Below are 16,489 nucleotides of genomic sequence, written 5' to 3'. Positions count from 1 at the left end.
ATAACTGTTCACACAAATACATGGTTTATAAAGCACATTAGTGCAGGTTAGTACAATTTCAGTCAAATGATACCTTTATCCTTAACTAATTATTAAATATGTATTTTTCTTAAGAACTTTGTGAACCCAATTTAAAGTTAAAGATAAATGAGAAACTCAGTTATTTATAGTATCTAATTTTAAAAGTTTACATCAATTTTTAGATGAGTAAAAATGAAAGTATCAAGAGTAAAATAAACTTGTTGATTATCTCGGTGGTTGGATACCCGGACGTTTGTCCGTGAGGTCTCAAGTTCGATACTTTTAGGTGTGAGATTTACAGGCTTTAGGTTTTCTGGGCCTTCATGGAGCATTTACCGAGTGAGGCAAGCGGGGGGAGGGGGGGATTGGTTCACGGTATCCAGTCCGGATACCCGTGATCCGGCCCTTGCTGTTCTAAAAAAAAAAATTAAAAAAAACTTGGTTTAAAAACCATTATTTACATTTGATCATTACATGTATTACCCATTTTATTCATTCTACAAATTTACTGTAATTCGTTCGTTTCTTCATTGATCTCACAACGATTTAACTCATTCCAATTTTTAATTACAGCCTTTGAACTTTTGTCAAATTACCATTAGTAGCATTGACTTGGTTATTTGTTGGGTCATTTTTTTCTTACCGATTATTCCTGGTGTAATTATAAACCACTCTTATCAGGCTGTTTTGTCTTTTATAATGACTCATGCATGAATTCTATATACGTGTAGGATGGGCAAGTCTTTTGGACAAGGTTCAAAATGATACGTAACGTAATACGAGAATATATGATTGATTATTATGACTTTTATTTTAGGGAATTTCTTTAAACACCACAACTTCTTACAAGTATCAGATGATTCTAAATGTCACATCTGATGAAGAATAATCATCAAAAGAAAGTTTTGGGAGTATTCAATTTGGTTTACTCATGTTGTGATTGTCATTAGTCAAAGTGAGACATCTACCTGACCACAAGGTCGTAGGGGCAAAAGTCAGTTATAAATAATAGGACCATGTTGGTATAGATATTGACCATTAATGTATATCTTTAGTCAAAGAATTGTAGCCAAAGATGTCATCTTTAAACATCTTTAAAACTTGTTCTTACATGAAATGTGTGCGGTGATACGAAAAATGTAAGAACATGTAAAAAATGTTTGTATGTTTGAAGGCAAATTTAAATTTTTTAAAGATTTATAAAGATTACAAAATTTTGAAGTGACAGATGACGTACTACGTAAGGATGCATCACGATGGAGATGGTCTAATAAGAGACATTGCACTTGCGGCATCAGGTCGACTTTGACTTACCAAACTAAAGTGAAAAGTGGACAAAATCTTGTGGACATGTAGAAAACCCAACTAATTAATACATCTCCATCAATCATCAACCCATTAAAACTTATCTTGTTTGCTCATTTAAGTTACATTTGCACATTCACTCCCCATAAGTGTTTTTGTTTTTCTTGCAATCTACATCAACAAACAAGAAACACACGGGGAAGCAAGCAGCAGCATCTAAAACAGTATATCCAAAAATACCCCATATTCTGTTTTTACCCATATCTCTTCCATACTTTAGAATACAAACAGTAAAAATAAAAATACAAAAAATAGAACTATATCCTACTCCAAACTCGCGACCCCCAGATTATTTCATCTCTGTCTCTCCATCCGCCCAATCACATACCTGCTTCTTTCTTTGATTGTCTTCATGATACACGGCTATCAACAGAAACCGTGATGGGTTTCCCCCGGCCCATGGAGAATCCCCTGGTGCCGTCGGGCATGCGGGGTCCGGGAGGTTGTTTCCCTATAACAGGATGCTCCGTGTTGACAGAATTGGTTGAAAGTGGTGCCACCACATGATTCCCTCGGTTGTTGTGGTGATTGTATTGAGGTCGTCCACGTCCCTTGCCCCTGCTACGATTGCGCCCTTTCTTGTGCCCAGCTTCCTTCTCATTGGAGTGATCTTCCACCTGTTACAAATATAAATTATTTACGAATTCGCTACATAAAATCTTATAGAGACGGCAATTTTGATGATCCGGATGATAGTTTTATGACTTTTATCCCAACAAACAAAAAGATGAGCTTCAATAAAATAGGTCAAACAAAAGTCTCCAAAAGTGAACTTCTATAAAACCTCCTAAATCAAAATAAGGATGTCAGTTGTGCACTGTAAAACTGATGATGTGACATTAAATAAGTTTAAAACTGTTGTTTAGATGTGCTTTCTGGCTGTTTCAAATTGTGACAATCAGTAGTTTTGAGTTTCTGGCAGTTATCCCTATTTCAGAAACTTATAAGACAAAAAAAGCACTCCTATTCTGTTTCAATTGAAACTTGTTTAAGCAAACTATCATCAAAATTCCCAACAAGTTTCTTTTATCATAACTAGCCTTGTAACCGACACAATGTGGCAGCGAAAGTGGAGAGAAAAAGAAATGTATTTAGTTGTGTAAAGAATGGGTTGTGTAGATTTCTATAAGATTACAACTTTGAGGGGGTGTTTGGTTGTAACTTGCAATGGTACAAAATGGAAGGCTACGATCAGAACAAAGAATGATCCAAAGGGTGACTTTGGTCTCCTAAGAGACCATTGGCTTGAATTCTAAAGGGACCCACATCATAGATGCTTCATATAATAGACTAATACTGTTAAAAAAAATGTAGACAAGTATTTAAAATGCATAAAAGGGATAACAGGCCATTTTAGTTTTGCCATAAGTATCAGTCCTGAATCATCTGTTAAATAATCTGATTTATTGGCCCCTACACAATCTGATAATCATACTCATAACCCCTCTACCTAAGCATTAAACACAGGTTATTAAATAATCAGTTTCGTATAGCACATCCAAATACCAGATAAAGAGTAGTAAAAAATAATGAAAAGATCAGCCTTCACATAGAAGTAGAGAGGACTTACAACATGCTCATGTGACTGAACATCAGATTGTGGGATAGTATCGTCTAAATGTTTATCATTCAGTGGATGTTGCTCAGATGTAGATGTGTCATCTTCCTTATGGATGGCCTCTTCTTCCTGCCCTGATTTCTTTCCACGTGCTTGCGCATGTTTTGACTGAATAAATTACAAAACTCATTATCGTGATTAAATAAAGAAATCTTTCACACGAAAATATACAGATGTCAAAACATATGAGTCGAGTTAACCAGAGAGGCAGAGACACCCTATACCCAGATCTATACAGCTTATTAGCATCTAAATACGATTACAAACGTATATTACTTCAATAATATTCTAACTTTCTATATAAAATGATATAGGTGTTCAGGTATTAATATACACTTCAGATAACTTTCTATCTGTTTCCTTTTACAATCAAATTTTTAGTTTACCCATAATACCCGTTAAAGATAAAAACATAACCCTAATTGATCCATTCAGAAGTAAATGGATCAAATTGGCCCTCTAGATTAGAGCATTAATCATCCTCCATCCTATAAGTGAAAGAGCCCCAGCTATAGCTATCTAATACTTTAGACCTTTTAAATGTATTAATCATGTTTATGTAGTTTAGGATAAATTCATAAAACTAAATAAATAATGGAAACAGAAAAATTGCACTATTTTTAGGGTTCATATTGTTAAGTAGATAAAATGTACTTCAGGCACGTACTGGTCTTCTCATTAAACGAACTTTCAAACCATTTCTCCAGCTAGCCTCCTTGTTTAGCTCCAGAGCCTATGGAATAGTAAAATGATTTAATTCTAAAAACAAAAGATTGATGAAGCAAATTATAATCCGAAAGACAGGGTCACATACTGCTTTCTCGGCAAGCTCAATAGACTCGTATTCCACAAAAGCATGTAACTGCGCCAAAAATCATATAAACAAAAAAATACATCGGATATGAATAAAGAAGATAGGACAACAATGAGATTGTAAATAAATAAAGGAAGAAAACCCCGTAATCCACAGTAGTTTGGAAATTTTAAGATCTAATATTCGTACATAAGGCTAATTCTTGGAGCTTTGCATAACATAATAGAGAAGGTCTTAGCGTAGTCTTCGAAGAAAAAATATTTGTAATTGAGTGAAAAAAATGACATTTAACTGGTCCTATATGTCTATTAATGACCAATGGAAAAAAAAGGATAAAGTACAGGTGACCATGTCCGAAATCCTATTATTAAAACATAATGAAGTTATTCTTTGAGAGTTGGTAATTAATGTTAACTTTATCTTCTTTTTTTTTTCTTTGGGGGTGAAAAGAAGAGAAGGGAGAAGGGGAACTACTTTTTTGAAATCAATATCATTCATATTAAATTTATGTAAAATTAATAGCCCTATTGACTTACTAGATATCTATGAAAATTGAAAAAAATATATATGTAGAACCTACCATCAGCGTATGTATCACAAATGCTTACCTTGTTACTGAAAAGCATACCCTCTGCTTTTGCTGCTTTCGAACCTGAAGATGGCCCACCATTGGAAGTTTGGGGCTGACAGGTACGAATTGTCTTTACACTGATCAAGTAGCACAAAAAAGAATCGGAATGAGTTACACAATACCTTGATCTCTACAATACAGTTCCACAAGTAGACAAGAGATTCTAAGAATAGACCAAGGAGAAATACAGTACCTTCCGACAGCCGAAAAAATCTTCATCAGATTTTGATGACAATGGTCCTCAGGCAAATTTTCAGCAATAATTATGCGTGACTACAATCAGCAACAAGAACGCAAGAAAAAAATTTCAAAATACACCACTTTAACATAAGAACTTTATGCTCAGCATCAAAATACAGAATAAACGCACCTGTAGCTCTTCCATGTCTGACTCGGTCATTGGATGTTGACGTTTGACTTTCTTCCCATCTTCACTAACGACCTAGAGTTGCAACCATATAAATTAAGACTATGGGAACAGTAAAAAATATATATGACACGAAAACATGTGTTTAAACCCCACCAGCTTTGTAGAATTCCGCAGTATACTAGCAAGCTGTGCGTTACCGCTAACAAGAGCTTTAATCTTCTTGAAAGATACAACAACAGATATTGGCACTGAGAAAATATTAAAACACAAATGGGTCAGGGAAGTATATAAAATTCCATGGAAGGATTACTCAAGTTATGGATCTTGTCTTTCAGGCTCGTGTTTCCAGCATATAGTAAGAGGTTTCTAATGATATTTTATTCAAGGCAATATTACTACTCATTCGCCAATTTTTCACAAGCTGCTAAGCTTTTTTTACAATTCTATAATGAGAGTGGTGGATCTTACCATATCCTTCAGGATCTTTGTGGATGAACCTCATTAAATGATCTGTAGTTGCCAAATTTATATCACTGAAATAATACTCCACCTACAAAAGTTATACTATTAATATATCAACTACCATGATCTAGACTATCAATGTATCATACGTCTATATGATAACCATACATATAATGATTTAATCAAACACTTGTACTGTAGCAACCCACCAACAAATTAACTTAAAAAACTGCAAGTCTGCATCAATAAACTAACTTGGCAAATAAAGAGAACCAGTTAAATGGAGATGAGGAGAGGAGGCATGACACATCCAGTTACTAAAAATCCATATATGTAACACATTCATCCAAATTTAGAAGTAAAATACTACTCGGATATACTAAAAAATATCAAAAAGATCACATAGAGAAAAAAAAAAAACATTAAAAAGTTTTAACGTAAAAAAACAAAAGCATATAATTCTTTAGCAGAAGAGGTCCTCTTAGATGCTCCAAATACTGACAGCATATGAGAAGCAGAAACCATAACGATATAATCAAGTTAGCTTCAGGGTTAAACAACAAACCACTCATTTTGAAAAGAAATGGCCACCACGGGTAAACAAAAGATCCAGCAATTCTTCCTCTTTCAAAGTAAACGTCGACTTTTGTATCTAAGCAACTGCAAACGTTAAAATCATTATTTTATTTTCATTTTCTGAAACTTCCGTATGCTGTCCCTCTAAAGTACATTGTATATGCCTTGGGAAAAGGCAATACAAATCATAGAGAAGAAATTACACCAAGTATTTCCTAGTAATTTCAAATACTGGCACACATTATAGGTGGTAAATTCACCAAATGATTTGATTATTGATTTGATGTTTTTATTGCCATTTTCCTTGCAAATGTCCAGATATTGGAACTCCATCCCCTACTGTGCCCAGCTCGTAAGCCGAAATCCAATAATATTTGAACAGCTTTGAGAATAATCCAGGCATCATGCGAGAACCTGACGCACCCCTATTCCCCTCCCAAAAATTATAATAAGCGTAATGACCCAGTTCATTAAACGAACAACTACAAGAGAACCTAAAACTTCAACTCAATTAAGAAACACAGATGCAACTTAACATCAGAGCAGAAAGTGACATAGATCTAAATTACAATGTTTATTCAATGGAAAGGACTTGAATACACCTATCCGCCTTCAACCCTCACGGAACTTGAACCCGCAAAGATTGTCATGTTGGGCAATGGGTACCCTGGGTACTGCTAGGTCAAAGGCATATTGGTAGATAGACGCAGGGTAATACTGGGAAAAAGTCATAGCTCACAAAAACATTGATGCAAATAAGTCTACCAGCTTCCGATTAATCATCTAGAATATGACTAAATGTATGACTACTTAGGCTTGACCTTTCCCATTAGGCCATTATCATCTGAAGTGTGAGACTAGTTACAGAATCACAAATCTCAACAAAACTATGGTGTGCCTATTTTAATACTAGGTAGCACGTAAATATAATCACAAAATATTCATCTTTCATGCTTAATACCATACTTAATTACTTTTAAAAGTACAACTGATCATGAAGAAAGAAATGCAAGCCAACTCTAGAGATTCTTTATCAAGAAAAAATTATGAAGATGGAGAATGCAAGACAGTAAGCAGTAAAGACGTGAATATAGTAAATCCAGTTCTAAAAACGAAAAGCAAATTCAATCCTATATTCCTATAATCATCTTCCTTGTTCGATAAATGCGCAGTGCATACACACCCCAATACAGTTTACTTTGAGAAAAAGATATCGTACGTATGCAACATATCTGGCATCTCCTATATTTAATGGGTAAGCAGAGAAGATTCTCACTGTTTAGGCAACCCAAGGAGGCCGAGCCTAGCCTAACCAGGGTACCGTGATCATCTTCAAACCCTTTCCCTGACCGTCTTGTGAAGCCATCAGGACAAACGACCACTACGTGGCCAAGTAATTCTTATTTTCTCTACTATATACTATGTTGGTAGTAATTCCTAAATATAAACAACCTTCCTAAAATCATTAAAATCAGATCACATGTAAATCATCCACATATATCAGCACTCAGTTCAGGTAATGGTATATTCAAAGCATCAATTAAGCAACAAATATACATATAAAATCATATAAAAATAAGCCTGCCTGATTAACAATCTTCTGAGTAGCTTCATCAGTCAAACCATCTTTCAACTCCGGTTCGATCCGCGGAGCTTGAGCCACCACTTCCTTCTGATCAATAGACCCTGTCCCACCACCACCGCCGCCGCCGCCATTAAACGGTCTATGATGATTATGATTCTGATTCTGATTGTGATGATGATACTGAACCGGGACATAATGTTGACCATGATGTCCATGATGATGATGATGATGTCCATGATGATGATGATGATGATGTACCGGAACAGTCACCGGAACATTAACCGGAATCGGAACGTGAAATGGAGGATTAGGCGGAGGAGGAGGAGGAGGATATACATGAATTAGATCACCGGCGCCGGGAGAAATCACGGACGGCGGTGGTGACACCACGGCCGCCGTGGTGCGAGGAACGAATTCGGGTGCCTTAGCGTTTAATCGACTAAAAGAAACGTTACGTGTAAGCAATTGAGTGTTATCAGAAGAAGTAACTGTGGGTGATTCTAGGGTTTCATTAGATGATGAAATTGAGGGTTCCTGAGCCATAATAATAGTAGTATAAGTTAATTATTGAGTGAGTGATAAAGCTATTATTATTACTAGATATTTATTATTATATATTATATATATGTATAGATATATAGATACAGATAGATAGATAGATAGATATAAGGGGGGGATCTGCAGATAGTTGTCTTTCTGTGAAAGAAGGATTTAGGGTTTTGGAGTTGATGATGATTTGCAGATGGAGCAAGATCCCCTCTCACTCACTCACTCGCTCACTCCCCCTGATTTTGATCTAATTATAAGAGGCTTTCCCTGGTGTTTCCCATCCATTTCTTCATCTTTTATACGAGTCTATTTTTAAAAAATTATAAATCTTGAAAAACAAAATTTTAATTTTTATATGGATAGATGCATCCTTACATTTAAAAAACAATTGTAGGAAAGATGGTGAAATTGCTACATAAGAAATTTTCTATAAAAATTTTCTAAAAACAATTTTTTTTTATTTATATAAGAGATTTAAAAGAGAAAAATAGCTTTTTTTAGTTCCTATCATCTTTTTGTTATGTGTTTGTCTATTGATCATCCCAAATAAAACGGAGTTAACTTTTAATCATTAACTTTCCATTATGTGCATCTCATAAGTAGCTCATTTTTATTGAACGTTTGAATGATGAGAATCTGTATATCTTTGATGTAGTGTTTTAAGAATAAGAATTCTTTCATCTTTAGTTCTTTATGGTGCAAGCATATTTATAGTGACAAAAAAATTGGTCATTTTTTATCCAAGTTACTATAAAATAAAAAATAGTAAAATAAAGTAACTTTCAATGTCGTTTTCCATTATTTTGGGTCCCAATAACGTCTTCAACGGTGTATGGGAAAGTTGAAATGTAGATAGTCTTATCTCATAGAGATTGCTTTCAGGTTCAAAGGTATAAAGGGACCTCCCGCCTTGCTGGGCATGAGAATCAAACCCTTGACCTCAGAGACAAGGGCTCCAACCCATCTATTATAAAATAAAAAAGTATCTCAGCGAAAATGTATCAAAATTCTGTTTGTAAATCTAGGAAACTAAATTCATACAAAAAGTATGGAAAAGGTTAACAAGTAAATGCAGTCGACTTCAAATATAGTTGTTAACTTCAAACATTGTTAAATCGAATGCCACAGAATTGTAAGACAAAAAATAGATGTCAACTTCAAACACTCGACTTTTCTTATTAAAAAATAAAAACCTTCAAACACTCTAGATTAACAAGTAGCAGAACACCATTGCTTGAAAAGAAATGCAAACTTCAATAGAAAAGACTGGTACATTATTCAAAATTAAAATTTAAATGTAGAAACATCCAAAACAACACATAAGTTTAAAACCAACATTTTTATCCAACATGACCTAAATTATAAATATGAAAGATCAAAGTAGTTGTAATTTAATAAGATATCAAAACTTCTAGCACCATCATGAGATAGACGATGGTAAAAAGACGTGTCTTAATGTGAGATGCACATGAAGTAAATTAACGATTAACTTAACAATTATAGACCTGTACATATCCAATAACCATGAAATAATCACTCACTATCCTCTTCATTTATAAATATTTTCATAAATTCACCATTGGAGTCTAGAAATGCTCTCATGATGGACAGAGAAAAACTAAAATATGGATTTTTTGTAAATAATCAATAAGGTGTTCTCTAATGAGCAGATTAAAAGAGAGAAAAAAAAACATAACTTGTAAAACAGACTAAACGTTTCAAAATTCATGAAAAATAATTCAAACCATCTTCTCTAAAATTGTAGGTCCTTTTCCTCCAATCAAACCTAACATCGTGAAAACAGTCTCTTGATTCATGACTAAAACTTAATGTGAACGCCCCAAAATGTTTAAAGATCACCTAGGCATGTTTACACACATAAAAAAAGACTCACGGGCGGAGTAGGTGGTGCCGTGGAAGATATTTCCGTCCACACTGATCCCATAAGGATGGTGTGTGGTAAGTCAGCCATCCACACTACTCACATAAAGGATGGTGTGCAAATGGAGTTGATGGCAAGGTGTTAGTTGACGCATCACATGTAGGTTAGATCATGTCACATATCAATCATATATACCACTCGCAAGTAGTAGGATACAAATCATCGATGCTTATAGTCTTACAGATAGCATGTTATCATTTCATTGATATCAAAGAAAGGCTTTTTGACATGCATGAACCACCCGCAACCAGAAGTTCTTGGAAAAACTATTTTCATGCATTTGGTTTGATCAGGTGAAAATAGCTCATTCTGCCAATTTATACAAATTAAACATACTGCTGATTTTGCTTCCTGTAAGGAGAAAACAATGTAAAGTCAGCCATCTTGTACAAGTCAAGTCTCCTTCGATACAAGTAGCATGTACTATGTAGCATGCTTCCTTAACCAGAAAGCTTAAAAAATACGTATCATCTATAGAATCCAATAATACCACGGTGTATAGATTCCTTGCTAACTAGAGGTTCACATAATTATATTCACTTATATGCAATGAGAACTTCCAGACAAACACATTTTAACGGAACAAGTGCTGCAGTGGATAGTGTAGTTACTGGATAAATTCAACTACTCAAACAAATACTACTGAAATGTTCAGGGATCCAATATCATTGGGTCATCGGAAGGTAATAATGGAAGAAGCCAATTGAAGAAGCCAACTCGGGTTTCTCTTTTTGATCTTTGTGATGAGTATTCTACCACCATATTCCAAAGGTCACCGACACTCCATCTGTGGGAAGTAATCCACCTTGCTACCTGCCGACAATTGAGAAAAACCTTTGTCATTAAAACAGAAGAAAAGAGAGATAGAGGTGTAATAGAGTTAGCAACTTCAACACATTTACTTCTATAAATGACTATTGCACCCCCGAAATTCGCAATAGAACAGATAATGTACTCGAAGGAGCAGTCATGCTTCGAGTATACAGGTGAGCTTTTGAATTTGCACAAGAAATTTTTGAGTTTAAGTACATTCTAGTTGAGAAAGGCTATGCAGAGCAGACCATGTAATAGAAATGAATAGGACCTAATTTATTATATCATGACTGAGATGCTTTATTATATTATATAAATAGAATACCTGGTCTAGTGTCTGTAATGCCTCCAAGCCAAATGTGTAATAAACGACGAAAGGTCTTAATGCCTGAGTAAAATTGCATGGTACTATTAGATTGCAAATATGAAAAAAACGGAAGTACCAATAAAAAACACACTTACACAAGTGTCGAAGAAGCAACAAATAATCCCAAATTTCACTTCATCATGAACTTTTGATCAAGTGATAGAAACATAAAGATAAGTCAAGACTTTAGCCTATTTAAAACTGAAAATCCTTTAAATAATTACACATGTCGCCTATTAAATTTTCTAAGAATTAATCAATCAGGCTATCTACCACACACCCTCAGTTTACAATACATATTGTAATACTTCACATTTAATTAATCGCAAGAAATATGAAACATCACATGATAGCTAGTAAAAAACATGCAAATTGCATACGACCGGACGACCTATACATCAAATTGCACATATTTGATGGTAGATGTGGGGAAATGGGAGCACCGGGGGTTGGTAACACTTCAAAATGGGTAAGGGTCAAATTGACTAGTTTTGTGGTATGGTTTAAAATGGGGCACGTTGACCTGGAACCTTTTGTTCTCGACAGGTTATAGCTTCTTTATATATAATTAGTATATATCAAATATGATTACCAATTTATATTATTCAAGAATATAATTCGTATCAATAATATCTTTGTTTTAGAAGGTATAATGCATTAAAACTACAATTTGATTACTTTCAACATGTTTGGCCGTTACCTTTTAAATAAAATTGTAGTTTCACTGTTTGCCACCTTTAAAGATAAACAACGCCTAATCCAACCCATTCATAAGTAAATTGGTGGAATTTCCCACCTATTTATTAGACAGTTCAGCTACCAACACACCAAATGAAGTTGTAAAAACATGAATAAGGAGAAAAACATCACCTGCGAAGCAGCAAGCCATTGTATCATGGCCTTAAGTTCAGGGTCTCCCCCAAATGCACCACAACCCCAATTCCCAGTAACAATACCTACTTCATCTTGAGAACCTACAAACTGACAAAATTTCTCTTCAATTTTCTCATCATATAGTTATTGATATGTTCAAAGGGATAAGTATCCTGAAATGTAACAAACTTTGGACGAATGTCTATAGTAGGAAATAACTAAAGTCGTGTGTATTGTATGTAAACAACTCGAAATTATGTTTATTGTATGTAAGAATACATACGAGGCAACCATATATAGGTGCCACTTGTTAGATTTTAATTGGTTGAATACATTTTGTTACATACAATAAACATAAATTTCGAGTTGTTTACATACAATACACACAACTTTAGTTATTTCCTACTATAGACATTCGTCCAAAGATTGTTACATTCCAAGATACTTATCCCTATCTTCAAAAGAACAAGAAGAAAAACGAACAAGAAAACTCTAAGGGAGTAAAACTATCAATGAGAAGGAGTGCGAACATGCAAATCAAGTTTGAAAACATGAGAGTGGGGTGGCCAAGGTATGATCTAAAAACGAGCAAATCAAGTAAAAATTTGATCATTTTCCCTTGTCCCCCAAGCATTATTAACAGCAAATGGTTTTTAAAGATTTCTTTACACTAAACTATATTCGTATGCATGATTACTATAATGGTCATAGAGAGAGAATATAAAGAGCCATTGAAGGTAAAAAAAATCTCACACCAAAACATTATCTGAGTTTCCATCCACACATTTATAACCTTGATCAAGCTGAACTTCTAAAAGGTGATCATCTTTAAATAATTTCTGATAACTTTGAGACTTGCAAGGGTCAGAAAAGCCACAGAATGCCTTGTTCGCCTCCCTAATTAAAGTAATTACTATTAAACTTTAAGCAAAAAGCAACAGTATCATCATAACAAATTGGTAACTGGGTAACTCTGGACACTGTGCAATTAACTGATGTCAATTACTCAATTTTGAATGGACGTAGAGAAATTAAAGAGAAGATCTATGAATTTCAGTAATATTAACACAAAGTATACCTAACAAGAAATTCATGTAAAAATTGTCTCTTTCCAGGATTCACTAAAGCGTCGATTGCAATTATCCTAGTTTTTCGTCTTCCCATGATATCAGTATCTTTTTTATCCAAGAAGTCACCACAGAACCGAAAAGAAGAAGCGTAACTATAACAAACAAAGAGAAAATAGCAGAGGTAATAACATATAATCATCGGAAAAATACACATCTCAATTACCCGAGAACTGTACCGTCGCAGAAAGTTTTAAACTGAAAAACTAGTCAGAGCATGCTTACCCTGTATATTTAGAAAATCGTTCAGCACCAACGACTTCAATAGCTTCATTATCTGCCATACAAGGCAAGAAAAGCATTCCGGCTATTAATTCTGGATTGATCATGAACCGTATCTCTTCCTAAGAAACATAATACAAAAGAATAAAGTTATACGAGTAATATTCAAAACAAGTGTTGTAAGGACTGTAACATAGAATCAACAAGATGGGGATCAATTTCCAATGTAGGTTGGGATTTGTTGTGAAAGTAAATGCTAAAATCTGAAAAAGTAATAATGTAGGTTACAAAGATTATGTCCCAATGGACGGATTGATTGATTACCAAGATTTGACTATTAAAGCAAAGCAATTGTTCTGTATAATAGGCCACCCAAACAAAACTTCGGACTAACCAATCACCAAGATATAGTTTTAGTTAAAAGAAATCCACCCAAGGATGTTCCAAATAGTATAATGATTTATCCTTTGCTAGAGAAAACTGCTTCCCAGAAATTTTATAAAGAAAAAGAAATAATCAAACCTGAACACAGCCTCTAGATAGAGCACCACCTCCAAAGTACTTATTTGCAAAATCTACTTCAAGAGCTTCCGTGGAATGATCTTCTATTAGTCCAGAACTGCAGACCTATAAGAGCGAAATTCTATTAACTACTATCCATCCATTAAATACAGATATAACCCCTTTCCAATCATTGTATTCCCTCCGTATCAACCCAAAACAACAGAAAAGGGAAGGATGGTACAGAATATTCCAAAATAATAATACAATACTAGAAAATAATAATGAAAGTCAACACCAGATTTCTATGTAAACAAATAAATGGAAAGCGCAAAAGGATATAAAATTCAAAAGGAATGTAATGAAAGATAAGAGTGTGTCATTCACTTCAGGAGAGCAGCACGGAGTGCATACACATCATCATAATAAGATGTTCCATTAACTCTCTATGAGCAAGTGAATACATGTACAACAGGCATCACACCCACGCTAGATAAAGCCTAAAACAATCATGTAAATGTCCATCAACCTTCCTCTATTCTCGAGAGATAATTTGTACATTGTACAACACTAAACCAGATTTATATGGATAGCTTCTAAATCATCTAACCCATGGGCCACATTGCAAACCTTAGCCCAACACATATGGAATAAAATGCATGTCCTAAGTTATGTGCTTCATATATGCTAAGATATTGGACCATACCTCAAATTGACACAGGGAGACCACAGATTTACTCCATGCTTCCGCCTCCGGGGAGGGAATGTAATCAAGAGTTTGATCAACTGCAAGCACTTTCCTCTCAAACGAGACATTACCAGCCGGCATACTTGAAGAAATTCTCTCAAAATAATGGATGATGCATTTTATTTTGTTCTCCTGTTTTTCATTGTAGTTGTCGTATAGGCTCCTGACGACATGCAAATCAAATGCGTAAAAAAGTGTCACGAAAGTCTAAATGGGATTTCATCACGTGGCAATGCACAAAGTGTCAATCAAACAACTGCAATAGGTTTCAAGTGCAATATAATTTGAAAGTTGTAGCTACGCAGGGTCAGAGATGTATCAGATTGACAAGGGTTGTGAGAAAATGGTAAAAACACATACGAAAATAAATGATCAAAGTTGATCACTTGAAGATCGTTGGCACCTCTAGAACTGTTTGGGAACAGACAAAAGAAAGAGCATGCAAGAAGAGCACCGATCAGTTCCTGATTCATGAGGAGAATTGTAATTAAACATTCACATACCACTTATTTGATAGAGATATTGTATCCATTATAATCGAGCTTGGATAGTGTGCTTTAATACCTGACTGAGTAAAACTATGCCAGGTTCTTGCGACTTCAACAAGCGAAGACTGGTTTTAAGTCCATCCCTAGAACCCAAACAATTAACAGAGTCCGAACTATTATAATGAGCTTCTAGCAAGGATGGAAACCGCAACAGAACATCTGCAAGAGCTGGAAGTATCTCTCCAAACCATTTATTCGCCTCGGCACGTGATATCAGCTGTTCAAGATACATGTCCACTCTCTTAGATGTCACATGTTTAAGTAATGAGGTCATGAGTCTAAAGGAAACTTATCAAATATCATTTCGTATTTATTTCCACTTTCTTCAAATTTCAACCTAAAACTATTCGATATATCATTAGCATGTCAATTTTGGATACGGAGTCAACTTGAAACAAATTTTTCAAAATTAGCAACAAAGTTCATACTATCAATATATATAGATATAGTAACCTAATATTAATCATATATATTCAAAAAAGCATAGGTATTTAAAATTAATTATTTGTGAAAATTTTCTAAATAAAGCAACGAAATATAGATATACAGATAGAGATATAGATATAATTACGTCATCGAAGAATAAAGAAAAACCGTCAGCGGCGGAGGAAGCGAGAGGAGTGTGATCGGAGAGCGAGTTACGGATATCAGAAATGGCGAGAAATAAGAGCTGGCCGGAATCGACATTGCTGTGTTGTGGACCTTTGGAAAGTGCTTTAAAAGCTTCGACAACTGCAGATGGCCAGAATAGCGTTGATGAACGGAGGACCACCGGTAAATATGATATTATTGACTTCAAATCTTCTCTCTGCTCCATTCTCTTTTATCTCTCTCTCTCTCTCTATATCTAAACAAATTAACAAGAGAAGAAAGAAAGGGTTTGTTTTTACCTTTTAGTACTTGTTTCAGTTCCAGAACGGCAGAAGAGATATGTTATTGACTGTTGTAACTTTTAGTTATGGTAAAAATAATCTATAAATTTTCGTACGGAGAATATGCTAGTAAAAAGTAACATGAAACCCGTGCAATGTTACAAATCGTAACAATTGGGGAAGGGATTATTAACTAGTGATTTGTACAGTGAGCTGTAAAATTGTATGTTGTGGTAAATATATCAAAAATAGCGAATATCACCTCCCTAACAATTGATAGTCGCCATGAATTGTTTGAGTAGCGAATGTGTTTTAAAAATAAATTGTTTGGATTACATGTTATGGAGTTATTTAAGGACAAATCAGATTCACGTCATTCTATCTCGCAAATACCTTACAAAATCGTAAACTTTTGACACAAAAGTGGTGTTGTAAAACTCAAACTATAAGGCCAAGTATTCATTACAAGGTAAGGAACGAGACAA

The 16,489-nt window shown here is 34.6% G+C and overlaps 2 protein-coding genes across 6 annotated transcripts; both read right to left on the bottom strand.

Annotated features, from left to right (window-relative positions):
* Positions 1 to 1,372: 1,372 nt before the first annotated feature.
* On the bottom strand, positions 1,373 to 8,272 carry LOC122581662 (la-related protein 6B). Its single transcript, XM_043753908.1, has 10 exons — positions 7,443 to 8,272; positions 5,288 to 5,369; positions 4,973 to 5,067; positions 4,820 to 4,891; positions 4,643 to 4,722; positions 4,427 to 4,526; positions 3,819 to 3,866; positions 3,672 to 3,737; positions 2,957 to 3,112; positions 1,373 to 2,003 (listed from the first exon to the last, which is right to left on the bottom strand). The coding sequence occupies exons 1-10, from the start codon at positions 7,983 to 7,985 to the stop codon at positions 1,737 to 1,739; spliced, it is 1,509 nt and encodes a 502-aa protein (XP_043609843.1). The 5' UTR covers positions 7,986 to 8,272; the 3' UTR covers positions 1,373 to 1,736.
* A 1,968-nt stretch (positions 8,273 to 10,240) lies between these two features.
* LOC122581673 (poly(ADP-ribose) glycohydrolase 1-like) lies at positions 10,241 to 16,012 on the bottom strand. Of its 5 annotated transcripts, none has more exons than XM_043753921.1 (11): positions 15,704 to 16,005; positions 15,149 to 15,349; positions 14,945 to 15,048; positions 14,543 to 14,747; positions 13,858 to 13,962; positions 13,339 to 13,457; positions 13,065 to 13,208; positions 12,780 to 12,883; positions 11,984 to 12,087; positions 11,072 to 11,134; positions 10,241 to 10,746 (listed from the first exon to the last, which is right to left on the bottom strand). In XM_043753921.1, exons 1-11 carry the CDS (start codon positions 15,947 to 15,949, stop codon positions 10,585 to 10,587), a joined length of 1,557 nt encoding a protein of 518 aa, XP_043609856.1. In that variant the 5' UTR covers positions 15,950 to 16,005; the 3' UTR covers positions 10,241 to 10,584. The 5 variants fall into 5 exon arrangements, with proteins under 5 accessions (XP_043609856.1, XP_043609855.1, XP_043609857.1 ...); XM_043753920.1 differs by having other exon boundaries at positions 11,984 to 12,094; positions 12,742 to 12,883; positions 15,704 to 16,004; XM_043753922.1 differs by lacking the exons at positions 10,241 to 10,746; positions 11,072 to 11,134 and having other exon boundaries at positions 12,742 to 12,883; positions 15,704 to 16,012.
* Between the last annotated feature and the right edge of the window lie 477 nt (positions 16,013 to 16,489).

The sequence above is a fragment of the Erigeron canadensis genome, chromosome 9 (assembly GCF_010389155.1).
Source record: "Erigeron canadensis isolate Cc75 chromosome 9, C_canadensis_v1, whole genome shotgun sequence".
Classification (NCBI taxonomy): Eukaryota; Viridiplantae; Streptophyta; class Magnoliopsida; order Asterales; family Asteraceae; genus Erigeron; species Erigeron canadensis.
Note: the sequence above shows the minus strand (reverse complement) of the source record. Positions and strands in the feature narration are given on the sequence as shown.